The following is a 27,860-nucleotide window of genomic DNA, read 5'->3' as shown; positions in this document are numbered from 1 at the left end:
CACTGTATTGCAGGATGCTTGGGGACAGTCTTTACAAGGCACAGCACGGGAACACGGTTCAATAAATGTGCATTGAAGGAGGAAAGAGAAGGGCAGCGATTAGAGAGCATCAGCTGTGTGCCTGAACCGCACTAATCCTCACAGCAATCCTGCAGCGTGATTGTCACCGTTGGGCTCTGCAGAAGGGGAAACTAACTGGCTTTCCCAAGGTCACAAGCCAACAAAGGACTCAAATCCAAGTGCCCGCCTTCTGCTGCCCTGGGAGGTGAACCTGCGCCATCTAGTGGCCGAACTAGGACACGCACAGGCCAGCACGAGGGAACACTGTTAATACGCACCCTTTTCACGAAAGGGTTTGTGAAACCGGGAGAAGCAAATCCTCACTCCCAACCCCACTACCCAGAAAAGGCAACGAGAGGCTCATGGCACCGTAAACACTAAAGAAGAAAAAATAGTACCAGGATGTTTCAGGAGCGTTAACCACTGAGCTGCTGGTCCGCCCTGATGGGGTGAAATGATTCAGACAGGAAACTCCTGTTTTCTCTTAAGCATCACCACGCTTGGGTATCTCAGTTCAGCCAGTGAGGATTCCAGGTACCATATGAAACACCCATTCTGTGAAAGGTGAGGTGAGCACTGGTGTAAACATCTAAACTTTAACTCTGAGACTCCTCACTTGGGGCTGTCGCATGCCATTGTAATTGTTGATTTAAGAAACTAACAAACATCTTTTCTCTGGCCACAAGTGTGAGATCCTCGAGATCAGTGTCTGCTTCCATTTCCTCTGACTTCTAACTGCCAGGCACATGGCAGGTGCTCTGTGAACACGTGGAGAATGAAGGTGACACGATGACCTTGGGACAGGATCACGCAGACGCCACCACAAGCTGGCAACTGGACTGTGCACATGTCAGTTTCAAAAAGTTTTTAAAAATACATGACCCTCTTTCAAAGTAGAGTGAGCAAGTGTCAAAGGTTTAGTTACCTTGTTAGTGAGAGAATCAGCAGAACGGGGAAGCTATTTCAAAAAAGACTAGGACAGACTGGCATACTCAGCAAAGGAAAGGATGTTGCCTTCCAACAAAGGAAAATAAATAAGTAAATGAATAAAGAGAAATAAAGCCAAGAAGGAGGAGGAGGAAGGGGGGAGGGGAGGGGGACAGGCAGGGGAGAAGAAAGGATGTTGAAATAAGATTGCAAAATCAGATGATGTCTTCTTATAGGACAATAAATCCTTGGGGAGGTATATTTCTTGGTGGATAGAAATCATTTGCATCTGGAGCAGGCTAAAATCACTTGGAACATCTACAAATTAATATTCAATTTCAGAGTCTGAGCCCTAATCAATAATAAACAGTGAGCCAAATAGAGGCGCGTTTCTATGGAGATTTAGATGACCTGGGTGCCCTGATCCCATCACCTACTTCCTTTCCCACGCAAGGGTGTCCAGGTCACTCATCCCCACTTCCCTGAGTCACCTTCTAGCTGCTCCCTCCTAAGTTTTCAGAAAACTGTTCCAAGATAATTCTCAACAAAATGCTAAAATCATGGCTCTGATACAGATATAAAAATTTAACATGTTTTAAAAGTTTTATTGAACTCCTGAGAGTCCAGGAGATGTTATAACCAGTTCAAAAGCAAATCCACAGGGCAGACCCATTTATAGATGAGGAATATTGGAAAGAATATGTAAATAAATGCAGGCAGAACTGGCCTTTCCACAGGGCAGGAGGGCAGACAGTTGACCCTTTCCTGGACAGTCCGGGACATGCGTACTTAGAGACAACAGTGACCTCGCGGTGTCGTCAGCTGCCTTCAACTACAGAGTTCAAACAGCTCAAAGACAGTGAGAGGCTAGGTGCAGATAAATTGGAGGTTCTTTGACCTCTAGACAGACCATAGTTTTCTATTGAAATACATTCTTTCCTCTACCCTGGAAACAGAGTTCCTCGCCGGCCCCCCATCCCATCCAAATCCCCAGGGCTTCCCTTGACCCCAATCTGTTGTCCCCTCCCCAACTCAGCACCGATTTAACTCTGAAGATCTACCTTGTGTCTCTGTCTCTCTCTCTCTCCTTCCCTCCCCCAGTCTCTGTAGCTCTCTCTTTCACACACACACACAAACCCAATACAATATCATATATAAAATCACATAAGAGAATTTTAAAATACAATACAGAATGAGTACAGCGAGGTGCAGAGAAGGCGCAGTGCAGACAAGCTGCAGGCGTCTGGGGGGAGGGCTCTGGGGCTGTGGTGGTGAGGTAGGAGCCCTCTCTAACCAGGTTTGGGGCAGGCACAGGGAGGGGCTGTGGGTCCAAAGGTGGTGGTGACTTCAGCTCCTTGGAGGTAAAAAAAAAAAAAAAATCACCCTGAGAGTTACACTCATGGAAATGAGGCATCTCTCTTTTTATTTGAAATAGGAACGTGGTTTTAAATGCTTCTGTTACCTCGCGTTGGTGATGAAGTCGAATGGCCTCCCACCTCTGCACACCTGTGGGAGGCGTCCCCGAGCGCTCTCTGATGCCGTGTATGCTTCCAGCACCGTCCCTCCAGTTGTGAGGTGGGCGCTGTCCTTGGAATCAGTTCCCCTCCTTGGGAACAGATAGAAGCTGGGCAGGGAGGGTCCCAGCTTGTGCAGAGGGGCGGGGCGGGGCAGAGCTCCCTGGCCGCCCTGGAGTGTGTGCAAAGTAGCCCGATTAATAACAGGCCTGTTTCCCAGCCCCCGTCCCTGCGCTTGGCACGTGGAGGGTGTTTAGCAAATACTTATCAAGTAAATAGTGGCAGCAAGTGTTGACTTTAGCACTTCCCACCTGCTTTGCTTGTGTTGGTCCTTCGAGCCTCCTGACAACCCTGCAAGACAGGTGCTGGTGTTCTCCACGCTTTACACAGAGAGAAACTGGCCGCACATCAAGCTGGAGAAAGACAAAGCGAGAACGTGGGTGACTCTGAAGCGGGCGCTGTGCTAAGTGCTTACATCCATGATTCCACCGGATCCTGCAAGCTACCCTGGGGATGAAAATCATTGTCTCTCTTTTACTGGGGGAGAAACAGAAGCTTAGAGAAGGGAAACCATTTCCTAAAGCCACACAGCTAATAAGTGGCAGACCTTGGATTCGAACCAAGGACAGTCGACAGCGGTGCTTAGACCTGTGTCCTTTACCTGGACTGTCCAATATGGGCGCCACAAGCCCCAGCAGCTTGTGGACATGGGCCCTTGAAGTAATGGTAGTATGGCTGAGGAACTGACTTCTTAATTTTATTTCATCTGAATTTAAGTGTAAATTTTAAAAGCCCCCGGCCGCCACCAAAAGGGGAGGGAGGGTATAGCTCAGTGATAGGTGCTTGCTTAGCATGCATGAAGTCCCTGGATTCAATCCCCAGTACCTCTGTTAAAAAAATTGAATTAAATTAAAATATTAGGGGAGGGGGGTATAGCTCAGCGGTAGAGGGCATGTCAGCAGGCACGAGGTCCTGGGTTCAATCCCAGTACCACCACTAACAACAACAAAAGCCCTGTGTGGCTAGTGGCTACCACTCTGGACAGTGCAGCTCTGGGATGCAAAAGCCCTGCTAAGTGCATCTGGGGGTGTTGCTGAGGCCAGTGATAACCAGTGGGCCGTGTTTGCCCCCAACCTCGGCTTAAGGTCCCACAGATGTCATTCACATTAAGTAGGCTGGCCCCTGGGAAGGAGGACACATGGACCAGAGAGGTTTTGGCCACACATGCCCTTGTGCATTGTGTCCCATGGGGCTGTGGCTTCCCCCTCGGGCCCTGGCTGCTGTCAGTTCAGAGTTACTCTGGAGAGAGCTTGTCTTCTCCCCGCTTCTCCGTCCCCCTCCCCTCAGTCCCCAGCCCCGGGCACAGCAGTCACCTCAAGGTGGCCCCTTCAGGCACGCCAGGACAGCTCCAACAGAAACTGGAAGAGTCATTCGCTTGCTCAAAGTCACATCAGTACAGAGCTGGGATAGCTCTCCAAAGTCATTTCTCTGACCTCCCGCCCTGGTATTACAGTGGAGAGACCAAGGCCTGGACAGGTGACCAGTACCGTCCTTGGCCTCTGCCCAGGGCCTGGTCCCACTGAGCCCACAGATGGGCAGGAACACATGGCAAGCGCGGAGAACAGGAGCCATCTGGCCGGGGTCAGGCGCTCCTCTGCCTTCTCAAGTCCATGCAGTGTTTAGTTCCTTAACATTCATGGTGAGGAAGGTGTGTGTTTTGCAAAGAGAACAAAGTTTCCAATCATTTAACTAACACATATATTCCTGTCACTTATTGTTGAAAAGTATTTCGCTTATGTTCTTAAAATTTCTCTGTAACGTAGTTCTATTTTTTTAAATCCTCCCCCTCCCCTTTGCACAGAGATTCAGCTCAACTCATAAACAAAGAAAATGCTTGGAGCCTACTTATTGATTGAATGTCACTGCTTATCCATCTGGGGGTAACTATTAATAATCTTAGCCCTTTTACAAGCAGAAAGTCCTTTTTCATTTCAGTCTAACTTCACTATTTTTTTTTCCTCTCTACCTCAGCAGGGTGTGCTGAGGGCTGAGCCAAGACAGATGGACACGTTGCAAGTAGGCTGTTTCTTGCTACGAATATATAAACTGCAACTGGCACTTTCGGCTCACGGTCCAGAGTTTAAGGTTTCAGGTATGGCCACACAGATCATATCAGACTTGAAGTGTGAACTTCTTACCTGATTTGAAACAGTCTGGATAACAAACTGCTGGGCACCTCAGGGAATTTGTTGCAGTAAAAACACTCAAAAGGAATCGTTCCCCAAATTCCAGCAACCAGGTAACAGACACATCAGTAAGGTGGGTAATCCTGGTTTCCATGACTACCCACTTTTAATGACATCATATGAGCATATGTCCCATTTCTCTCTATAATTAGAGCTAGTAAATACCATAATATGGATATACGGCAGATTTTGCAGGCATTAACCAATTATTACTAGAGTTATGTTGCTCTGAATTCAAATATGGAAAACACAGCCCAGAAGCAAAAATTAATCCCGTGGGATTGTTATCTGCTGTCTGGCCAGCAAGATGAGAGAGGCGGACTTGTTTTCATGTTTCCGTTAACACGAGGATAATGAAGTCAGCATCGCAGCCTGATCTAAATGACATCGTGCTAGTATCACTTTACCTGATGAACAACAGTGAGTGTCGCGCCCCTGCTCCGCTCCCCCGACACTGAGGATGGTGACAATTAGCGAAGCTGCGACTCCGGGACTACATTTCCCAGAACCCCGTTTCCCGGATGGTCCTGGGTGAGCACGGACCGCCGGGGAAAGCTTGTGCGAGGTTTGGAAGCCAGAAGGAAAGGGGCAGACACATGTTTATGCTCTGAAGGCTGGAGCAGAGCACCGGGAACTGTGGGTGCTCAGGCGCACTGCTGCTGTTGTGCCCGCTTGCCTCGTCCTGCGCCAGCTACTTCTCCGACTCCCTGGGGAAGGGCGCCCGCTTTCCCCGGAAGTCCCCACCGCCGCCAGGCTGGAGGCGAGCAGAAACAGGTAGGCTCCAGTCTGTATTTTCTCTGGTTCACACCAAGGTTTTTCTCCCCCCAGCTACGAGTTTGGCTGAGCTGTAGCTACTTCAGGCTCAGTTCAGCACCAGATGCAGAGATAACAGTCTTGTCTTGATGCCCCCTTCTCTCCCCGACAGCCACGTGAAGTCTGACCCTCTAACAGATCCCTTGTTCTCCACCGTTCACGGTTCTTCTGCTTCTCTGCACTGAACCCTGACACATCCCGGCTGAGTTCCTTGTTGTCCGAACTTTTAAATTCAGGTTAAGTTTCTTGGGCATAGTCTTGAGTCATTTCTGATAGAGCAAGAAATATGTAAGATTAAATTGTTGTTTTTGAGTCCTTACTGCATGCAAACACTGTGCTGCTTTACATATATTCTTTCATTTAATCTCGTTGAATGGCCCAAAGCCCCCATCCACGCTGGTTCACTCTTGTCATTATCACCGATTGGTAGTTTAGAGATGGCTACAGTAATATTGCAAGTTCTGCCATTTGAGGTTGTAGATGGGGACGCCATGCCCTCCGGGGTGACCCTGGGTGCCCTGTGCTGCTGTATGTAAACAGCCTAGAGCACAGGTGATACCCACTAAGAGTTGGTTTCCCCTCTTTCCCACCCTCAATTTCGGTGTTAATCTTTGCCCAAAGGTATGAACTTCAGCCCTATCCAAGAGCTCAGCTCCTCTCTAAGGATGAGGTCTAGCCCCAGATCTTTGCCTGGTGATGCCTGGTAACTGGTCTGCTCCCGGTCAGGTCTCAGGTGAGAACTGCTTACCTGTCTCAGTCTCAGGGGTGGACCCACTGCAGCAACGCCTGTGCTCTGTACCACTTACTGGGATGCCTCACCCCTTACGACATTCACCCTAATACGGGAGCCACTTCGTATGGAAACCCTTCCCCCATCAAATACCCCTCATTTGCCAGGACCAAGGTGGCTGTCTTCCTTGGACACCCCTCTCCCATTTTAAGCATTTTCTGAGCTAGGGATAGTATTTTTAACTGATTTTTTTTCATGTGCCCTTTGTTTTAAACCCTTAAAAAGGAATCATTTGTAAGATGGTTTCCTTGTCAAATATGAAATCATGAGCAGTTTCCTTTGTAGGAAGTAGGAAATGGCAGGTGTCCTCAAAGTTAAAAGAAATCCTAATTCCACCTGCAGAAGCGGTCACTTTTGTCAGGTGTGTAATTAGCAGCCGGAATGTGTCTGGGACAATGCGATTGTCTGCTTAAGTAGGGGCACAGCTCAGGAGCTGCCCAGATTGGGGCACTCCTACTGGGGTCATCAGCCCGGCGTGGGCTCTGCAGTCACTTGTTCAGGCTGATTGCACACCTGAACACAGAGCAGGTGGCCCACTGAGCCCATGCTCTTGTCCCAGGTGCTAACAAGGTGTGACCATTGAGAAAGCTGGATCCTTTGCGATGGTGAATTTTCTTTTCCAGAGGAGTCCGCTGGTTCTTAGCTCGGGCTACACGTTAGAATCCCCAGGGAGACTACGGACGACCCTGATGCCCAAGCTGCACGTGGACCAATGAAGTCTCTGTCGGGCAGCATGGGTTGAAAAGCTCTCCAGGTGATTCTAATGTGCTGCCAAGTTTAACACCAGCTCTGGACCCGTGGTTCTCACACTCGAGCTGCCTCAGAACTACCTGGAGGGCTTGTCCAAACCCAGCCCCAGAGAGACTCCGTGAGTGTGGGGGAAGGGCGTCCAATACTCTGCACTTTTCATATTTATTTTAGTAATGCTGTCAATGCTCAAGACAATGAATTCCTTCTGGCATTAGAATAGTTAACTTTTTGGGAGGAGGGGCGCATGCGATAGGCATGGGGGTGACCGTTTTGGTCACTAGCTCATTTAATCGTTTTCACGAGGCTGGTTCATTCCCATCCAGACCCAAGAGGCCTTCCGTCTACCCTTCGTCAGGTCGCGGGCGGTGGCCCCTCTGCAGCATGTCAGGTGGCTGGTTTCCTCCCGGGCCCCGACCCCAGCCGGCACCCTGTCTTCCAGTCGCGGGTAAGTCCGTGATGGCAGAAACCTACGTCTCCTCCTCTTTCAGTGCCGGGCAGGTGGTAACACTCCACGGACCCTTGCCGAGTGAATGAATCCAGAGCGACCGTGGGAAAAAGGTACTATTATGGTCTATATTTCACAGACCAGGACACAGAGATACAAGAAGATTTAAGAAATTTGTCCAAGATCACAGGGGAGGAACCAAGATTCAAACTGTGTCCTGACTGGAGCTGGGCTCTCAGACCACTGACCATTAATCTTAAGTAAAATATCACCCTTCTTTCCCTGCAATAAACTGAGTAACTCACCTAAGAATGTCAACTACCTCTGCCTTACTGCCACTTAATTGAAAGCTATTTCCCCCCCAAATAACAAAAATCCAGAACTGAAACCCATGTGGCTGAACTGCAATTTTTTTTCATTGCAGTGGCAATTTCTTCCCTATTTAAAAACTGTACTGTCCATACTAGAAACCTACTTTCAGCGTCCCAAAGCAGGTGAAGACTTCACCTCATATACAATCACATTATAACCTTTTGATACATAATGTTGGTATTTAGGGGAAGAAAAACATGAAAACAAATGGATGTGAAGAATCTGTCTTTACTTAGCATGCCAGTAAAATTTATTCTGATAATAAATTAATAGGTACAGTTATCCAAAATAACTTTCCAAGGGTGCTTTCCAAGAGAACGGTTTCTGAGCAGGTAAACTAAAGTATACGCAGAATCCTCCAACAGCTGACTGCTGAGGTGCTGTGATGGTGATGCTGAGTTACTGAAGACTGGATTCTCCTTCTCATCGTTAGTTTTTAGTTTAGAAAGGTTTCAACTACCATTCAGCTCCTGCAAGCTACAAAGCCTAAAACCAGAGTACTGAGTTTAGAAGTGACCTGGGCCAGCCTCCTAATTGTACAGGTGAGGATCCCACTGGCCTGGCCGGAGGTTACAGAGCTAGCCAGACAGAGCCTGGGTTACAGATCAGCCCTCAGAGGTGCTCTGGCACGTCCGCCACACAGAACTCTAGCCACACCTGTAAGACCCTGGTTTTACTTTCTGCTTAACGTAGGATTAAGTCCTGGTGTGTCCTCTGTGGTTAACAAATGTAGTGCCTCAGCTGCTCTGGAGGTCGGCACTGATGGCGCCATGTGCTCTTTTCCTTCTGTGCTGTTTGGACTTGGGCAGCTTTCCTCCCTGCTCATCAGTGCTCACAGTAAACCCGGACATCAGGGTGTCCGTTCTTGTCTGAAATGCGCCATCAGCTGAGGAAGCTAACGGTATCAGTAACCAGACCCACCAGGTCTGAGGGTGGGACAGTACATTTCTCTGTGCAGCTCGACCCCACCAGTAAGCACACATACTGCTCTGTTCACCTGAGCCGTCACTGATTCCCAGGCAACCGTGGATTACTTCTGGGGCGTCAGTGTGCCATCAGGAACATGCCATATGCTTCACATAATGTACCAAGCAGTCTGGCATATAATTTTTGGTGATTATTGTGTCTCAGAATAACGGCTCCACACAGCCATGCTGCTGGCAGCTAAAAAAGGCCCCTCGCCTGTTTGAATCTAAACCCCCAACGGCGTGTGCAGCACATTTATTGGTTAGTAACAGAATATCCAGTCTGTTTTTTCTCTAATTGGAGGAGCCCTTCCCAGAACAACCTACCAGATATCAGCGAGGTTTTTTCAACTTTATATACATAGAGCAATGGTGGGTATATAAAAGGAATTTTGGAATTTAAATGCAGATGATTCCAACTTCCTGCTCCTCTCAGCACTGCAGCAAAGGAGACTGAGCGCCTGTCTCCACGTCTCTTTCTCCATGGCAACGTTTCTCTGTGACAGTGGGTGTCTGGTGTGGTCACAGCGTCTAGAGGCTTACTAGATGCGCCCTCAGGGGCATATTTAACTAGGACAGGCATCTCATTTCCAAGCTCATCCTCAGCAAATACAACGGTTGTTGTGGGAGCTCTACCTTGCAGGCTAGTGACTCGATTGGGCGGTACTGCTGAAAGCACAGCCACGAAGACATTCACCCCTCCCTGGAGTGAAATCTCATTAGCCTTACCTCAAAACAGATACAGACAAGAACCCAGACACAGGAGGAGTATTTGCTGATTTCACAAACCCACTCAAGCATTTAAATCACGAAGCAGGCATATTCTTCTCTCAGTCTGTTACCAATTTCACTTCCTTTATCTGTTTTTCTGCTTCTCTTGTCCTGATTTTCAAGGAACATGCAGAATCTTGGAAACGAAACTCCACCTTCTCAGACCATTTCACTTTTTGACTTTTCCTCTTCACTCACTAACTTTTAGCTCTGAAAAAACTGTGAGCTCAGTGTATCTCCTCTTTAACAGCACGACCAGAACTCAGTGTATGTGGCATAAGTGAAATGGCACACTGAACAGAACACAGGCACTTGACTGAGGGCCAGACCTCAGGGACTGGTGTGTCCTGACCAGCTAGTGGGCAACAAAATTTCTTCGGTTTAGAACCGCAAAGCTGAGGTCAAATGACAAAGGGCTAACTTTAATCATCTTAATAACAAACTGAAAAAATAAAATCCCCATTTTTTTAAATTAAAGAATCTGAATGACTTTGAGGTAGATACGCTGTTTGCAGATAATGAGATAATTGTGTGTAAGATATAAAACATAACACAACGGAGGGGAAGAAAGCACTGCTTTGAAATTATCTTCCTTTAAATTCAGATGGAAAATTAAGAACATGTCCACATGGGCTCACTTCTTTGAGGATGAACTTGGCGGCCGATGGAAGGAGTCCACGCCCTAATGGAGCAGCAAACTACAAAAGCCGGTAACTTTGCATTTGATTTTTCCAGCTTGGCTCAGTTCCCAAAGTTCATGCTTTTGATTCCTAAAGTCCTCTTCAGCATTTAACTAATTCTTTGTTGGTGGAAGGGGCTGGGACTGTTTCTCCACACGTAAACTGATCCTAAGACAGAACAAGAAATCACATTAACCACCGAGCGTCTGTGTCACACATGCAACAACGTGAAGACTCGCTTTGGTACAGAATCAGGCCAGCTCTGCCAACTTCTCCCTTTCCTCCATCACTTCTCCTCGTTCAGGGAGTCAGTGTCAGCGCCAGAATCAGAATCTTTTTTTTTTTTTTTAACATTTTTTATTGATTTATAATCGTTTTACAATGTTGTGTCAAATTCCAGTGTTCAGCACAATTTTTCAGTTATTCATGGACATATACACACTCATTGTCACATTTTTTTCTCTGTGAGTTATCATAACATTTTGTGTATATTTCCCTGTGCTATACAGTGTAGTCTATTCTACAATAATCTTAAAAGCATATCAGTTTTAGTCTTGAATTTAATGCACCTCATCTTATAAACAAACAGGTCCATCTTCACTACAGAGTATCCACATTTCTAAAAGACATGTCACACCTTTTAAGTTTCTGTCCTAATTACTACTTACACTAAGACTTCTCCACTTCAGTATGTGGTCACTCAAACACCTGCCCTCTTCAAAGTAATTACTTCTTCCAACTAAAAGGCAGAGCTCTTTATGTTCAACACAGATAATCTGCAATGTCAGCTACTTTGGAAATGAAGTTCAGTCTCTTGATTCTTTACTTTAGCTCCTGCCAGCCAGCCCAGGAAACCTCTGCCTCCGAGGGTACCCCTCACCTCCTGACCCCATTATGATCAGCCTGTAATCTGTCCCCATCAACCTCTCACTCCTGCCCAGCACCTGGAACCCTCCCACTGTGATCTCCAGAGTTTACGGTCCACCCTCAGTGAGGTGCTCTGTATATTCTCAACCTCTTTAAAAACATCCCCACGCCTTGTTCTAACGCGAGGTTCTCAAGGGGTGGTAGGAGGGAGGGGTTGCTTTTGTCTCTGGGGGCATTTGGCGATGTCTGGAGACGTTTGGGTTGACACACTGGGTGGTGGTGCTACTGGCATCTAAGGGGCAGAGGCCAAGATGCTACCGAACACCCCACAATGCACAGGACAGCTCTGCGCAACAGTTATTCAGCCCCAGTGCCCACAGTGCTGAGGTGGAGAAGAGGCCATCCCCTGAGGACACGGTCTCCCCCACGACCCCTCGAGAGGCAGCTGTGTGTTTCCGCAGAGCCCCACAGACTGGAGGAGGGGCTGGCTCTTCCTTCTGCCATTACTCCCTCTCTCAAACCCACCAACTCTGAGTCTTGTGCATGAGACTATCATCACTCCCCCTCTCCGGGGCTGTCATCTATCCCCTGGGATCCCTCACTCCACCCTCAACCCCCGGGACCCCCACTGCCCCTCAGTCACGAATATTTCCCTAGTTTCAATTCCCTGGTCAGTTATCACAACAGCTGCCCTTCCCTCACACCTTCTTACTCACTTGGCAGAACCACAACCCTCATTCAATCTAACTTGCTGCGTCTACACTCACCCGTGGAGCTGAGTGTCTACCTCAACCCCCCTCCTGATGCTCACCCCGACCAGTCCTGCCGCAGGTCCCTGCTCCCTCCGCAGCAACCTCCCCAAGAGACACCTCCCCCTGCCGCCTCCCACGCGTTTTCTACCACCCAGGCTCTGCCTCCGTGACTCCCCTGAATCTGCTCTCATCACCGTCATGGGTGGCCTCCCCGTGACGGCTCATAGTTAATTTTCAGTTCTCAATCTATCAGCACTTCCTTCCCTTTTCCTGCCTGGCTTCCAGGATACAGCACTGGTGGTTTTCCTCCTTCCTCGGCGGGTGCTCCTTTTAGCCAGCTCTGCTGATGCTCCGCTTCCCTCCCTGCCCTCTCAGTGCTGGGGAGCCCCAGGGCTCAGTCCCACCTTGGGTCCATCACTACACTCACAGCCTGGTGATCTCTCCCAGTCTCACGGCTCTAAATGCTCTCTATATGCTGATCACTCTTGGAACTCCAGACCTGCATATCCAATTGCCTTCTCACCCACTCCACGGATGAAAATAGACCTCTCAAACTGAGTATGGCCAGTGCACGCCCCTGTACCTGCAGTCCCCTCCCCTCAGTGGATGGTAAATCCACCCTTCTGGTTATGAAGGCCATAAACATTGAAATCCTCCTTGATTCCTCTCAAATCCTACGACCAACTCTACCCTCCAACTCTACCCTTTAAAGTGCATCCAAAACCTAACCACTTCTCACTACCTCCACTGCTGCAGCCTGGTCCAAGCCACCCGTCTCCTCCTTAGATTAGTCCAGCAGCCTCCTAACTGTACTCTGCTTCTCTTCTTGCGCCCTCAACAGTCCACCCTGAACAGAGCAGCCAGCATCATTCTTTTAAACTGAAGCTGGATCACAGCACTCCTTTGTTCAAGAATCCTCCAGGGGTTTCCCAAAGCATGCACAGCAAAGCCAAAGTCCTTTTAAAAGTGGTCCACAAACACTGTGTTCTGCCCCACTCCCTGCATTTCATCTCAGAGCGCTCTCACCCTCCTTTCTCTGCCCTGGCCCCCTTGCCGCTCCTTGATACAACTGGGCATATTCTGGCCTCAGGGCCTCTTCAGTGAAAGTTCGCTTTGCCAGACGTCTTTTCCCCTCTCAACCCCCTCTCTGTACAGGGCTCACTCCCTCATCTCTTTCAATCTCTGCTCAGTAAGGCCTTTCTTAATAAGACCTGCTGTGATCACTCTAAAATTGCAAATCCTTCTCATACCAGCATTCCTGATCTCCCTTGTCCTGCTCTCTTTTTCTTCCAGAACACATTTAAATGCAGGAATAAATCAGTAAGCCTCTAAAGTGTAGTCTAAGTTACAGCCTGCTTCTGTCCTGAGGCTAAGTGCCTTGATTCTTCCTTATGAATGTTAAGCTCTGTTATAGGTCAATTATATCTCAAAAACAAAAACCCAGAAAAAAAGAATGTTAAGTTTATTACTTAAGACTCCCTTCAAAGTACTGAACAAAAGTTTAAGTGAAGGTGGGCAGTAATAACATTTATTTTGTTTTCTATTGTCAATATCCTTGGGTGAAAATGCTAAGCACAACTAAAGACTAAAATTAAAATTGTAGACTTGCAACTCTGACTTATATCTCAAACAAGATAATGCAGAGTTCTATGTGTAAGTCAGGTAAGACATACTATACACTTGTTCCCTTCAAAAGAAGTCCAAGAGACCCGAACAATTTTAATTATTAAATAAAGGAAACATAAAGACTGTCAAATGATCTTTACAATTATTTTTCCTGTATCTAATAAGTAATCAATAATTTTCATTAGATTCAGAGCAGTTTTCCCTATTGCCTTCTCCAAAGCTAAAATGAGTTAAATTTGAGCTTTAAAAATTTTATAAGACAGCTGTTTAGTTACCGGTTTTAAAACTTGTTTTTACAAAACATAGCATCTACCTACCAAACTGTTAGACAACATTCTCCACTTACAAACCACAGTCTGCTTCTAGGTCCTCCCAACCCTCCCCTCACCTTTTAAAATGTGGCCCCTTACTTTGTCATAAATCACTTTTATAATGAGAGAGCAGCTAGGGCACGTTGCCACGTCTTCTCCATTCTCCAAATCCTCCTGTAACGAAATCAAACACCGTATGGTCAGCACAGTCTTCCCTTTGCGATCGCCTCCTCCCAAGCCCTCCCGCCTCTATGGGCAAGCTCCTTTGAGGCTTACATCCCCACAAAGTATGTGAGGACCACAAGGACCTTCTAAGCAAAAGAAATGCCGGCTCCATTCTTCCCTGGAAGCGTCACTTGGGGGAAACACTCAGGAGGGTGAATCAAGGTTCAGTCGTCTCAAGACCCCCGGGAAGACAAAAACGTCCCTTCCTCCAGGAGTATCCCAGAAAGTGGAGCCTTAAGTTGGAGAGGATGGCGAGAAGACATGCTCCCGCCCCGCCTCGGGGCCCGAATGAAGGCCACAACTATGTGCCCACTGACACCTCAGAGTATCAACTTCGGGGAATTCAAGAACGGATCAAAAAAGGGCGCGGATGACTAGGGGCCACCTGGGCGACGGACTGGCAGGAGGGCCGCACCAGGGCGAGATCGCGCCTGCTCCAAAAAGTCGCGGGGTGTGGCCCTTAAGTTACCTTAGTGATGCAGAAGTTATCGCCACATGGGCAGGGGTAGAAGTACGTCTCCGAGTCCTCGTCATATTGGAAGTCCTCGATCTCCACCTCGTCGTGAAACACCGCCATCGTCACTGGGGCCAGCACAGGACTGCCGCCCCCGCCCTCCGACTCAGGCCGGGGCCTTACTTCGCGGGCGGCGGCCCAGCCTGGTGACGTCACCGCGCACCGGCGCAGGAACGACCGCTTCCGGCGCATAGGCAATAACGCAATTCCGGGCTTGGCAGGACAAATGGGTGCCGGTTAGCGGTCCCCATGGAGATGGCAGAGCTAGGGGGCGGAGACCTCTCAGCGAGGTCGCGCACCTCTCCGCCCATCGGGCGGCAACGACCAATGAAACGTGGGGGTCGCTCGCGCGGCAGCTGCGTCACGTTGGGCACGCCGGAAGCTCTTCGGTGCCAGGAGCGGAGGCTGGCCTCGCTTTGTAAGGTGAGTTCCCCCGCGGCTTTGGCGCGGAGATTCCTTCCTCCGGGGGTGGTTACGGTGTTTCACTTCCGCGGATTTTAGCGAGGCCTTAACTGCGCGGAGGGCCGCAGCAGGCCTAGGTTTCGTCGACCCGGCTGTCGGCGCCCCGGGGCAAAAGGGCGCGCTGCTTTGCTGGGTCTGAGGCGGCGGCGGGAACACAGCTCAGCCTCCCGAACCTCCCTCCCTGCCTCCCCGCCTACGGACGAAATACGGACGAAAAGCTCCCATGGAATTTTGATTCACCGAGTGACCTTGAGCTCAGGGTGGACGCGTACCGTGTAGTTCTGGCTGCACTCGGCGATTCAAGTACACCCCCACCTCTCCCTCACCGCATGTTGTCTTCATTTGTGCTAAATTGTGTTGTCGAAAGGACCAAGCAGGTTCTGTTGGGCAGGTTGAGGTCTAGTCCTGTGTTTGCCAAGCATCTAACCTTATTAACTACAGTTAGGTATTGCACTAAATATAATTCTTCCATCAACCCTGAGAGTTTAGATGTTATTCCGCATTATTAATCTTTGAGATACAGTCAAGTATCTTGACCAAAATCACACACTAGGCAATGAAGAGCCTGTCTGTTCCCACAGTCTGGGAAAAAATAACTTACATGAATCACAGTTTATTTAAAAAAAAAAGTGGTATCAGCATGCAGAGTTATGATTACGAGGTCTTTATGTACCTTGAAGCGGTAGGCATGTATGTAAAAGGTGGTTTGTCTTGAAAGCAGCGCTCGTTCCTGTTTTGGTAAAACGGGATTTCACAGGGGGTATTGCATCACTAGGCATTTATTCTTATCTTGATAGAGAAGGAATGCAGTGAAAAATCATCGCTGAGAAGCAGATCGGGGCTCAGAAGATGATGGTTGCGAACTAGCTCTGGGAGCTGGATATTTACATTCTTTGCGCCTTATTACCTCTTCTGACCAAAAAAGGATTGGGTTAAAGGTGATTTACAAGATTCCTTTCAGATCTGACATTCTACTTTTGCATGGAAATTGTGAGTTTTACTCGGTTCAGCAATCACATGTACCGTATTTAGGTTTGCATGAAGTTACCTATTTTGTACACACCGAAGTTCCACCTGATTTAGCCCTTTTATGGCTTGAAAACCTGAGATCAGAGAAGTCTGGGAGAAAATTTAGAACTACATTAAAGGGGTTTATAGGAGATTATTTCAGAGGCTTCACAAACGTTCCATTTTGCCTAATTGGAGATCTACACAGCAGTTAACATTTGTTAAACATTTGTTAAACCTGTGGATGCTTAACTGGGATGATTCTGCTCAGAGCAAAGGAGAAATTCCAGCAAAGTCCACACAGCTCAGTGGCTGCACCCTGTATTTTTGTAGGCACGGATACTTTCCAAGTAGCCTCTTGTAGAGAGGAGGACAGGGGAGAGAGTCCAGTGTCTGTTCTGTGGCCCCAGTGATCATTTTGAGGTTGGGGACCATCTTTAGTTCCTCAGTGCTTCTGAGCATAAGTACCTACAAAAAAAAGTGAGCGTTTTTTAATGTACAGAAATGAGAGCAGTCATAATTTGGTTTGTGGAAATATAAATTCATAGACCTTTTGAAAGCAGTTTGGATCTGTCAAAAACAATTTGCTGGGTAATCTTAAAATCTGAGGTTAGTAATCCTAAAAGTTACAGGAGTTGATGGGTACTTTTTCGTTGTAATTTTTCAGCTTTTCTCAGTATTACCTAAAATGGAAAAAGGAAAATGAATGAACCAGTTATTAATAGTAATTGACCCTGTGTTCCAGACCCTGTACCAGATGGTTTACATCCATTATGTCATTAAAATGGCCCAATGAAGTATAAGTATCATTGGGAAACCTGTGGTTTAGGGGCTGAGGTTTAGGAGCTCGCCCAAAGGGGCAACGCTGGTAAGTGGCAGTAAGCTGTGATGAGAACTCAGGCCTGTCCGACCCGGAAATGAGGCTCTTAATTAGCTTGTGTGCCACCTGTGACATGATGGTGCTGGAAGCAAAGCTAGATTCAATTGGCAGCACCTGGGGCTCTGTCCGGCGCCCCGCAGACGCTGAGATTCTCTGCTAGAGCAGCGCTGGTTCCCTTGCGACCTAGATTTGGGGGTCACCTCGACCTTCCATCCTACTTTCATCCTGCTAGTCTGTCGCTACCCTTTGTCTGGCCACAGGTGGTTCCCTGTATGGTTCTGCCTGTCTGAGTTCATACTGTGCTGATTAAAGTGAAACCCTAGCCAAGCCTGTGAGGCGTGATTTTATGCCACCCAGCTTTTTAAAATAAAACATTACAGCGACTACTCAACTTTACATTTGCTCCTAGAAGGGAATAGAAACATTTTATAATGAGACGTTTTGGGCTCTGAGAGCATAACAAAAGCAGATTTACTTGTTGCTGTACAGTCATTTGAGTTCACAGGTTAATGGTTTAAAAATAATGTTTTTTAATCATAACACTGCTGATTTGGAAAATAACACTGACCAGGATTCTTAGTATAACATTGAATTTAGAACTAGGTTGTAATTATGTGATAGCAGCTGTATTTTCTGAGTGCTGTTTATTTGTTTGTTTATGTTTTTAATGGCGGTACTGGGAAATGAACCCAGGACCTCGTGCATGCTAAACATGGGCTCCACCTCTGAGCTGTTCCCCTCCTTCCGCCCAGTGCTGTATTCTGTCAGGCTGGACAGTTGTTTACGGCAACATCAGACCACTGCCTTTCTGGATTGTTGGGCGGGGATAACTTATTTGGGTTGGTTTTGAGTAACGCTCTTGCCTGCCAGGTACTTGCACAGACATTTATTCCTCTCAGCAGTCCAGTGAGGTGGTGTTGGCACCTCATCTCCATTTGCAGATAGTAAGAGGTGACCCAAGGTCAACAAGCAAAAGGGTGTCAGATCTGAGCCCAGTTCCGCTGATGCTGTGCCAAGCGCTCTGTAATAACTTGTATTCCACTCGAGTTCCCTTATCAAATGCAAGGAGCCCCTTTGCTTCCTCAGTGGCACCTAGGATTCTAAATCAGAGGGCGTGGTGCTAGTTCTGTGAGTTTATTTCAATGCATTAGTGCTCTTGGAGGTTTTTCTTTCTCTCATTGCTTTCTCATGCCTCATCCAGTCCCTCAGCAAGTCGTAGGACTCTCATCCCAGAATGTACTCCATGTCCATCAACTTCTGCTGTTTCAGAGTTTTATCCTGTCTAGTCCTAGACTAGAGCCTTCTAACTGAATTTCCTGTTTCGACCCTTGCCCCGCTGCAGTCTAGTCTTTATGAGGGATCTTTTAATGTAAATTGGATTACATCCCTCTCCTGGTTTATTCCAACCCCTCGGTTGCTTCCCGTGGCCCTTAGGAAAAAGTCCACACCCTTCCCAGGGCCTGATGTGACCTGGCACGTGTCTGCCTGTTCCACCTCATCTCCTGTCCCTCTCCCCAGCTCACTGCTGTCCGGTCACACTGGCCTTGCTTCCTGTAACACACCAGGCTTGTTTCTGTGATGGGGCCTGCTTGGCAGCCTCTCAGCTCAGATGTCTCTTGAGAGAGACCTTTCCTGATACTCCCCCACTTACCCCACCCATCTTACTTCCTTCCTCACGCTCATGGTAGCCTGTAATTGTCTTGTTCATTCTCTGTTTATTATCTGTTGTGCACATTGTGGTAAAAACTTCATAATGACAGGGCCTCGTGTCTGTTTCTTTATTGGGTCTCCACAGCCTAAAATAGTGCCTGGCACCCCAGTAAGTGTCAATTAATTTAAATGTACTTATTGAACAGAAACTAGTAGAGTTCATTTTAAATCTTAAATTTAAGCTGTTGCTTGCGGTAACTTAACTCCTTAAATGGACAGAAGTTTTATTTAGCATTTATGATACTTTTCTCTTTCAGAAAAAAAAATTTGGTGAGTTAAGGCCCATGGGGATACAGACATTGATAGAATATTCTTTTTTGGTTTTGAAAATTACTTAATATATATAACTTTTTTACAGTTAATTAATACTTAAATGGAATGTATTAAACCAGTGGACATACTTCAAAATATGGGAAGTTTTTTTTTTTTTTAATACCTTATTGCTTTGGAAGGCACTTTGAACACAATTTGATAAAAAAATACCCTTTATTTACCAATAGGTGTCACTCTTGGTCGTGGTTACTCTCATTAAAAAACAAGATTTTAGAATTTTAAAGAGTACAGCTTTTAAGATTACTGTTTCTTTGTATACCAGTTCAGCTGAGCAGTAGACCATTCAAACAGCATGATCACTAAAAGATATATCTTATAAGAGGACAGTTTATTTTAGCAATACTTGTCCAAAACATTGAGCAGAATAGCATGTCCATATTTAACTCTACATCAGTTCAACAGTATCAGGGAAATGACACATAACTGTCCTTCCGGCGCTTGGTCTGGCTTTCGTGGAGTGGGTAGCCTGAGTAAGCAGCAGCAGGCGTTAAAGACAGGCCAAGGAAGACTGAGAACGAGACACAGCAAGAGAAACAACCAGACAGAAAAGCAGAAACCCGAGGAGGAGGAATGGATGGCAGAGGCTGGCTGTGAGTGGTGCTGGCTGATTATAGCGAGCCTCTCCTTTTGCAGCTAAGAGACAGCGGTGCCTTTCAACAGTTTCCCAGAATATTGTTCTTATATGTCGTCTCTGCCATTGCAGGAATTTTGTGGGAGTGTCACTGTATGGAAACACTGTTCCAGCCGGGGTGTCTCCAAAGGGCTCAGTGTAATTCCAGGACCAGAACATTGCCAGCCAGCCCGCCCTACACTTAATGACTCCTAAATGCTCTTGGGCTTCTGAAGTAAGTTTCGCCTTCTTTCTTCCAGTGATTGACGTTACCATTTTTAGTTTAGCACATTCGAAGGAGAGAAACTGCATTTAGTAGTCTTACGTGGGGTGAAAGAGGCCTCATGCTTCTTTCATTGACCAGGGAGAAAGACAGCCAGTGGCATGTTCCTCCACACCGAGGCTGCGTCATACTCTGGCAGGAAATAGATTTATTTCTCCCCTGAACGGAGGCACTGGGGATCGAACCCAGGACCCTGTGCATGCCAAGCACGTGCTCTACCACTGATCTGTTATACCCGCACCCCTCTAGATCTTATCTAAAGACTAGTTATGGAGCAGTTTTTTAATATGATTTGGCTGTAGCTGAATAAATTGCATATGACTTATATCACTACTTGATTTATTTACCTTTATTTATTTCCTGTCTCTGTCTTCTAAAATGTAAGCTCCCCGAGGTCTTTGCCTGGTTCATGTCTGTATCCCCAGGGCGTGCCACGTGATGGGCTCTTAATAAATATAAGTCCAATGAAGGACTAAATTCACGATTGTGGAGGAGGAATGTCAGCACACTGCGCGTGAATCTCTTCTAACGTTAGATTTGTTACAATGAGTTTATATGGTGCCTTCAAAGGTCTCAGAAACTAGAGTGTTCACACATTTTCATTTATGCTCAAGCTGACTCAGATAGGGAAAGGCAGATGTACAAGGCAATATAACATGTTAAAAGAGGCCATCTCAAGGGGGAGGGTATAGCTCAAGTGGCAGAGCGCGTGCCTAGCGTGCACGAGGTGGTCCTGGGTTCAGTCCCCACTACCTCCTCTAAAAATAAATACACCTGATTATCTCCCCACCTCTGGCCAAAATAAGAAATAATTAAATAATAAATAATTTTTTTTTTTTTTTAAAAGAGGCCATCTCAGGCAAAGAAATGTTTCAAAAACTGGCTGAGGAAAACAGAACGACAGGAGGCAGAAATGTGTTATCCCACTCCCAATCAGTACTTTTCCTGATAGGCCAGTAGTTTTTGGAATTTGAAATACTGGAGAATCTTTTGGCTTATTTTTTTTAATTTGTTATTGAAGTGTAACATATAGACAGAAGTACATAAATCCTAAGAAGATGGATCAATTGCATTTTTTTAAGGCTTAATTTGTTTTAGAGCAGTTTTAGGTTCACAGCAAAGTTGACGGGTGAGTACAGAGGTTTCCCATACACTCCCCACCCCGACACGTGCACAGCCTACCCCGTCACCCCCCGACCCAAGAGTGGGATATTTGTTACAGTTGATGGACCTGTACTGACACATCATAATCAGCCAGAGTCTAACGCCATGACTCACTCCTGGTGTTGTATGCTCTGTGGATTTGGACAGATGTATAGTGACACGTGGTATCATACAGAGTATTTTACTGCCCTAAGACTCCTCTGTGTTTTGATGAAGTTTTTTTCAAAATGAGAATACCCATGCAGTCATCATTCAGGTTCAGAAACAACACTGTCACTACCACCTCGCCAGTGGGAACTGCTAACTTGATTTCTAGCTTCATATATTTATTTTTTTCCTGTTTTTGTAGTTTCGATGACTAGGCTCAGAGAATATGTGCTTTTTTGAGTCTGGCTTCTTCCATTCTTCCCATTTAACGTGATGTTTGTGATACTCATCTGTGTCACTGCATGTAGTTGGAGTCTGTTTATCCTTATTGCTGTGAATCTCAGGAAATCTGTCTGCACCTTGTGCGTTGTCTAACAAGAAACACTGAAGACCTAGGTGGTACTCTGGGGAGAATATAATTACTAGGCAGTTACAAAATCACTCTTCTTCTCTAATAGCATAAGATTAGTCATGTGAATTTGGTCTGAGATTTTGGAAACTAATAAAGACCATAAACATTTGACAGCACCAGTAATTACACATGTGTGTTCTGTGGCGACCCAGCGAATCAACTCTAAATAGTAGCACTAGCTTTCTCAGGGTGAAGCCAGGCCCTTCATTGTTTTGCTGTTAGATCAGCTCATAAGAGCACCAGCAAAAGTCCAGACTCTTCTTCACTGGCCCCTGAGGTGGTCTGACTTTCCCTACTTTTGCTTCAAATGTTTTCACTTTGAATCTCATGTTTCCCAGGAAGCGCCATGGCCTGTACCGCTGTCATGATTCCTGGGTGGCTGCAGGGCTGTGCCAGGGCCATCTGCACGCAGGCTGCTTCGTGGAGATCGCCGCCCAGCGCTGTGCGCCACCTTACCCTCAGCAGGTGAGCTGTCAGCCGTCAGTGTCATTGGAGGTTGATTTTCAGAGACCTGACCTGCCGGTGGTTGTGGGAGGCATCGCGTAGCACCTTGCTTGCTTGGAGATCGTTAAGCTTTAGTTAAATGTGCAGATTGTCTTTGGCTGTTTTCTGGGACCTATAATGCCATATTGTATTTGGGATAGTCACGATAATTAACTAATTAATTAATTTTATGAGGCCAATACTTAATAACCTAATTTTACTTTCCGTTAAAGCATGATGAAATCCAGAAGGAAAACTGACCACTTGGAGAGAACTGCAGATGTCGTTCGACGGGAGGTGGGTATCTGGGGCTGGGCAGAGTTCCCGCAGCTGGCGGTTTGCCCGCAGCGAGGACTCGCTTTCAGAGAGGGCTTACGCGAGCTTGAGCCCTTCAGAGGACAGTCAGGGAAAGTTTGTTATTGTTCTCTTCAGAGCTTTTCTGAACGGGGCATGTGACAACTGATTTGAAAAGATGACAGTACAATACGCCAGTTTTTCCCTTTAAACTTGGAGTGAATGTGTTTCTGATGATGGGCGTGTGGCAGCAGTTGAGGGGACAGCCCACAGGTGTAATGTTTAGGGTTGTATTTTAGACACAGAACTTCTGGTATTGCCTGCAGTTTATGAGTAGCTTACTTTTCTTTTTTTTTTTTTTTTTTCTTTTTTCCTGGCACCGTGTCTCAAAGTCCTTGTTCCCATCCCTACTTTAGAACAACTTCTTGTTTCATCAAGGGAGAGAGCACTGACATCTGAGAGAGGAAGGTGGGCGAGTCCTTGGTGCCCTTCCCCAGTGGAAAAATGTGCAGATTTTTCCCATCACGTTCAGACCATCCGTAGAAAGGCTAACCCACCTCCTGAAGGGGTCCAGGGCTGGGAAAGGAAGGATCCTCACCCTTCAGCTCAGTGAGTAACCCCATTTTCTTTTAAAAACATAAATTGGATATTTGATTTTGCTTTTTGAGTGATTCTTCACATATTTGGGTATATTTAGCTTAGTGTTGTAAGTGTATTTAAACTAACAGTGAAAAAACTATGTATTTCACTAAAAGAAGGGATTAAGCACTCCTGTGAGCACGCTCAGAAGTCGTATTGTCACAGCAGTTTAATTTTTAGCATTGACAAGCAGAATATACTTTAATCTAAGAGTATATTATTTAGGTCCCACTTTTCGAGCTAATGCTACTTTCAGAACACTGCTTTAGGACCAAGAGTGGTGTGTTTGTGTATTCAGCATCAAGCCAGTGCGTTTTTTGTGGCATCTGTGTAAAATTACTTGAGCATAATAGATTTATGGGTGTATGGGAACTATACTTTCCCCACTGATGATAAATCTGAAAATGCTTTTTTTTTGGTTTGTTCAACACACAAAAATGCTCATTTTGTAAATGTGAGATTTGTTAGGATTTCTTTTTTAAAGTGAAACCTTTCTGGTTTTGAAGAAAAAGCAGTTTATTTAATAGGCTTGGTCTGGACTCTTTTCTGTTGTTTTGAGACACGTAGAATTAGAGTTGGGTTTGGCAAACTTACCATAAAAGATCAGATAGTGAGTATTTTAGGCTTCAAGGGCCATGCTTAGTTACAGCTATAAAACTGCCTTTGTAGTGTGAAAATAGCCCTGGACACCATGTAAACAAAGAGGTGTGGCTGTGTTCCAATAAAACGATACTTACCAGAACACCCAGGTTTGGCCTGTTTGCCAATCCCAAATTAGAGCTGCATTTCAGAATTTTACAGGACAAAATTATTGAGACTTTTGGGGAGTTATTTTGAGCCAAGTTTAAGACAACTACAGAGAAAGTTAACGTAAGATCTAATAATGTGATTGTGTTACCGAACTCAGATCCTGCCGCTTGACGTTCAGAAATCAACACTCAAGAGAGGCCAGTGTTAGAAAGGAAAGTTGCTTTTAATCAGAGTGCTGGCGATCTGGGGAGGTGGTGGACTCAGTGTCTGCAAAAACTGACTCCTAAGAGTCTGCTCGTCCTCGAAAGTTTTTAAAGGGAAAAGGGAAGTGATGTCAATTAATCATTGAGGTGAGAGGTGGGGGTCAGAGTTGTCACCCTTCCCCACTGCTTGCAGGCTTGTCGACTTCTTGTGATCTTTTCTCTGGAAGCTATCTTATTCACAGAGTTTGTTCTCAAGATGCTAAGAGGGAAGTTAGACATCTGCTAATAATGTATTCGTCGCTCCTACTTCTTTGATCCAGGAAAGAACCAATGGGTTAGGCAAGGTATTGTGTGAGCAAGTTTTGAGAGGTGTGCTTGGGCCGGAGGTGACTGGAGCATGGAGGCGCCTGGCTTAAGGTTAGTGACCAGACAACAGGAGCCTCCTGCAGAGAGCTCTTTCCTGCCTGAAGCTGGTCAGAGCATCATTCTGTTTCTGTGGGGTCATGGGCAGAGGTCTGTCTTCTGTGATTTCTTCATGCTGACGGAGGGCACCATGTTCTCAGAGTGGAAGAGGGTCTGTAGCATCTCTTTGCTGACAGTTGTAGTTGCCCATTTACATATATGAGCAGAAAAAGCTACAATTACTTTGATGCCCATACAGATCATTATGAGCAATAGTGGTAATCCAGTTGTGTTAAGACCAGTTCTTGGACTTGTGCTGGCCACAGATTCAGTCCTGCTCAAGATGGAACGGCTTACTTCGGGGCTTCAGTCTGGTCATCGTGCAGTTGGCTTTTCCCTCTGGTGACAGTTATAGTGTCTGTAAAACAACTCAGGAATGTGCATCGGACACTGAGTCATTAGCTGTTTGAGCCTGCTCTTTTGTGGCTCGGGGAGGCCCGAGAGACTTTACCTTTTCTACAAACAAGAGGCAGAGTTGGGAGGATGCCTGCAGGGTCCTGTTTGGTTCCAGTTTCCCTTTTTTCTTTGATACTCCTCAATCCTGAGGAGGAACAGGTGCAGAACACAAAAAGGAATAAAGTTTCAGGTAGAGAGTTTGATCGTAAACTTGACAGAGGAACCCACAGGGTCCTGCATGATCTCACCAGCAGACACTGCTTTGAGAATGGCTTGTGGTGTCCTGAGTCTAACACAGCTCAGAAAACTCAAGTTCTCAACAATACAGAAACATGTCAGAAACCACACCCACAGTGGCCACCTAGGTTTACCTCAGAGGTCTGAACCACAGCTACTCCATTTCTGACTTTCAAGTGCATGCCCCTTCTCAAGGCCAAAGCAGGTGTACAATGCCTGTCCAAAAGGCCATAAAGCAGGCCACTTTGGTCAGTAAAGTTTACGTCAAACCATGCATAAGCCAGCATGACTGCCCCATACCTCAACATGTGCAAGTTTCCCCATCATTTCTCCTTTTGATTGCAAATCTTTCAGTAGAAAGCATTGGTGAGCAAAATATTCATTCCCTCGAAGCTGAGGTGGCAGCTCCTGCTCCAGGTCCAGATCATGTCCCTCGGTGCCAGGCCTCCTTTATACTTACCTAGTTATCCACGTTGGGGGAAAATTCATCAGATACTGTGAACAGGCTAAGAGAGAGGAATGTTAACAGAGAAATACTTCATAGGCCATGCATTTTACCACTTACACACAGTTGTCACACAAGCATTGTACATGTGCTCTTAGCAATAGACTTTTAATAAAAGGCAAGAAGTTTACACATCACGAGTAGTTACCCTCTGTGACAACTCTGTAGAGAGTTCTCTTTCTTTCCTAAACATTGGGGGCAACAGTGCGGTTGAAAGTAAAACAGTAACTTTCAATGTTGATAGAGAGACAGACATTTGGTAAACAGTTGAATTAGATTATGATAGGTCTTACAGGCCTGGTCCAGACTCCTGGGCCAGCTGTCCACCACTGTTGTCTTTTCCTTCTGATGCTGCTGTAAATGTCATTTGGGGGCAGCAGTCCCTTCTGTAGGCCAGTCCAATGCAGAGGCCCTTCTCAAGTGGGAAATTTGAATCCAAGAGTCCGTTTCATTCAGTTTCATTGCACATGGGCTAGTTAAGAATATCTGATAAAGGTCCTTTTATCTAGGTTGGAGGCAGCGCTTTAAGTGATGCTCCTTCTAGTATGTATAATTCCCTGACTGCGGGTCATGGGGCGTCTGATTTTCATCGAAACGTAGACTGCTGTGATAAGCTTCAGAAACAAAGTCAGAGTTCTAGACTTTACAGTGAGTAACAAAACAACAAAGAGCCATCTGGAGAGTGAGTCTTAGGCAGCAAATAGTGACCTCAATTAACAAAACTAGAATTTAACTTCCATTAAAATATAGCCCTTTTCTTTCTAAAATTACCCTCATTTTCCCCAAAATAGGTAAATTAAAATTAGTTTGTTTGCAAAATGAGTGTGGTTAATTGATTATTTAGGTTATTTTATGGCTATGCTGGAACCTTTCATGAGGAATCTCAGACAAATTTTAAAAGGCCTTTAGGAGGGAGAGGGTATAGCTCAGTGGCAGAGCACATGCTTAGCATGCACAAGGTTCAGGGTTCAATCCCCCGCACATCCATTTAAAAAAAAAAAATTAAAAAGGGCCTTGAGGAGAGCCACATGAAAGGCTGGTCACAGATTTCATCCTACAAATTTGGATGAGTTCCTCCTTTTTTGAGGTTCCCAAAATACATTGAGATTTTTGCAGTTGTCAAGAGGCGGCCTTTCGTATTTACTGATACAGCTGCTTGGAACCTAGGAGTGTCCAACTTCTAGAGGGATCAGATAGAAAAATGCTTCAATTCTACCTAACAAAGCATAATATACCAAGTTATTATAAATCATAATTAGCTTAAGGGGAAAAGTTTCCTCATATCTGGAAAACAGATTAAAAGCCACTAATATTTCACATAAAAAATTATAGTCGTATTTATAAATTTACTCAATCCTATGTAATTAATCCTTTTTGCTAAGTTTTATGAAATCAGAGTTTCTATTAGACTTTTTAAAAATTTCTAACCCAGTTTAGCAGTGTAATTTAAAAGAAACCTGTACTTGTCAAAAAGTCTGTGAATCTTCTTGAAGATGAAGCAGTTTTGCAGAGCATAGCTTAACTGTCCATGAATGAATGACAAAGGGCTTAAAAAGACAAGGTTAGAAATCGGATTATAATGTTTTTGACAAAGAATCTTAACGAAGTTGTGACATACAGTATTTTAACATAACAACTAAAATTAAGACTGACAACATACTAGGACGTATCCAAACTTCAGAAACTTACACAATTTTTAGAATATTTATATTAATAGCATTCATCTGTACCATACAATCTGAGGAGACTTATTCATTTGATAATACTTTCCATGTAATTTAACTTACCAAACAGTCCTAGTTAGTTTCATATTTCTCTCTGAGATGCCTTAGGGGCCCTCTGAAGCATTTTTAAGTTAGCTGGAGGTGAAGAGAACTTTAATTAAAACTTGATAGTAAGTTTGTCAGAAATATCAGAAAGCTTCAAAACACTTAGTCAGATAGGATCATAGGTCACTGAAACAATACTTACTCACTTAACCAGAAAGATTTCAAACGTACTTACAGTTCACTTAAAGACATGGAAACTCACATAGTCTGTTAGCAAAAGCAGTGCTCCCTTCCCTTTCATTACTTTAAATATATCATGCCACTCCCTTCTGGCCTGTAGATTTTCTGCTGAAAAATCAGCTGATAACCTTACAGGGGCTCCCTTGTATGTTATTTGTTGCTTTTCTCCTTCTAATTTTAATAATTTCTCCTTATCTTTAGTTTTTGTTAATTTGATTGCTATATGCCTTGGTGTGTTCCTCTTT

General features: G+C 45.7%; 2 protein-coding genes and 1 long non-coding RNA gene across 11 annotated transcripts in view; 1 reads left to right on the top strand and 2 right to left on the bottom strand.

Annotated features, from left to right (window-relative positions):
* Positions 1-2,203: 2,203 nt before the first annotated feature.
* On the bottom strand, positions 2,204-5,208 carry LOC116666444. Of its 2 annotated transcripts, XR_004323296.1 has the most exons (4): positions 5,155-5,208; positions 2,813-2,914; positions 2,450-2,673; positions 2,204-2,341 (listed from the first exon to the last, which is right to left on the bottom strand). It is a non-coding gene; the product is annotated as an uncharacterized LOC116666444 (long non-coding RNA). The 2 variants fall into 2 exon arrangements; XR_004323295.1 differs by having other exon boundaries at positions 2,450-2,914.
* A 68-nt stretch (positions 5,209-5,276) lies between these two features.
* OXNAD1 (oxidoreductase NAD binding domain containing 1) overlaps positions 5,277-27,860 on the top strand; it is a 60,081-nt gene continuing 37,497 nt past the window's right edge. The window contains exons 1-6 of one of the 7 annotated variants that reach the window (XM_014564387.2): positions 5,277-5,521; positions 7,589-7,658; positions 10,258-10,363; positions 19,725-19,866; positions 21,976-22,102; positions 22,354-22,417. In XM_014564387.2, the coding sequence (XP_014419873.1) occupies positions 21,984-22,102; positions 22,354-22,417 (183 nt within the window). In that variant the 5' untranslated portion in view covers positions 5,277-5,521; positions 7,589-7,658; positions 10,258-10,363; positions 19,725-19,866; positions 21,976-21,983. Of the gene's footprint in view, positions 5,522-7,423; positions 7,546-7,588; positions 7,659-10,216; positions 10,364-14,898; positions 15,052-15,095; positions 15,394-15,480; positions 16,029-19,724; positions 19,867-21,975; positions 22,103-22,353; positions 22,418-27,860 lie in introns of those variants that run through there. The other 6 variants (XM_032488977.1, XM_032488995.1, XM_032488973.1 and 3 more) reach the window with 6 other exon arrangements.
* On the bottom strand, positions 8,129-14,815 carry DPH3 (diphthamide biosynthesis 3). Of its 2 annotated transcripts, none has more exons than XM_032489012.1 (3): positions 14,584-14,815; positions 13,967-14,063; positions 8,129-10,501 (listed from the first exon to the last, which is right to left on the bottom strand). In XM_032489012.1, the coding sequence occupies exons 1-3, from the start codon at positions 14,689-14,691 to the stop codon at positions 10,443-10,445; spliced, it is 264 nt and encodes an 87-aa protein (XP_032344903.1). In that variant the 5' UTR covers positions 14,692-14,815; the 3' UTR covers positions 8,129-10,442. The 2 variants fall into 2 exon arrangements, with proteins under 2 accessions (XP_032344903.1, XP_006190850.1); XM_006190788.3 differs by having other exon boundaries at positions 13,989-14,063; positions 14,584-14,799.

Source organism: Camelus ferus, chromosome 1, assembly GCF_009834535.1.
Source record: "Camelus ferus isolate YT-003-E chromosome 1, BCGSAC_Cfer_1.0, whole genome shotgun sequence".
Lineage (NCBI taxonomy): Eukaryota > Metazoa > Chordata > Mammalia > Artiodactyla > Camelidae > Camelus > Camelus ferus.
Note: the sequence above shows the minus strand (reverse complement) of the source record. Positions and strands in the feature narration are given on the sequence as shown.

Excerpts from the sequence above, each read along its gene's own strand:
- DPH3 (XM_032489012.1), bottom strand. The coding sequence starts at position 14,691 with ATGGCGGTGTTTCACGACGAGGTGGAGATCGAGGACTTCCAATATGAC. Across the intron at positions 14,064-14,583 it reads ATAACTTCTGCATCACTAAG|GAGGATTTGGAGAATGGAGA; the intron begins GTAACTTAAGGG and ends ATTTCGTTACAG. Across the intron at positions 10,502-13,966 it reads AAGGGGCCACATTTTAAAAG|GATCAGTTTACGTGTGGAGA; the intron begins GTGAGGGGAGGG and ends GTTCTGTCTTAG.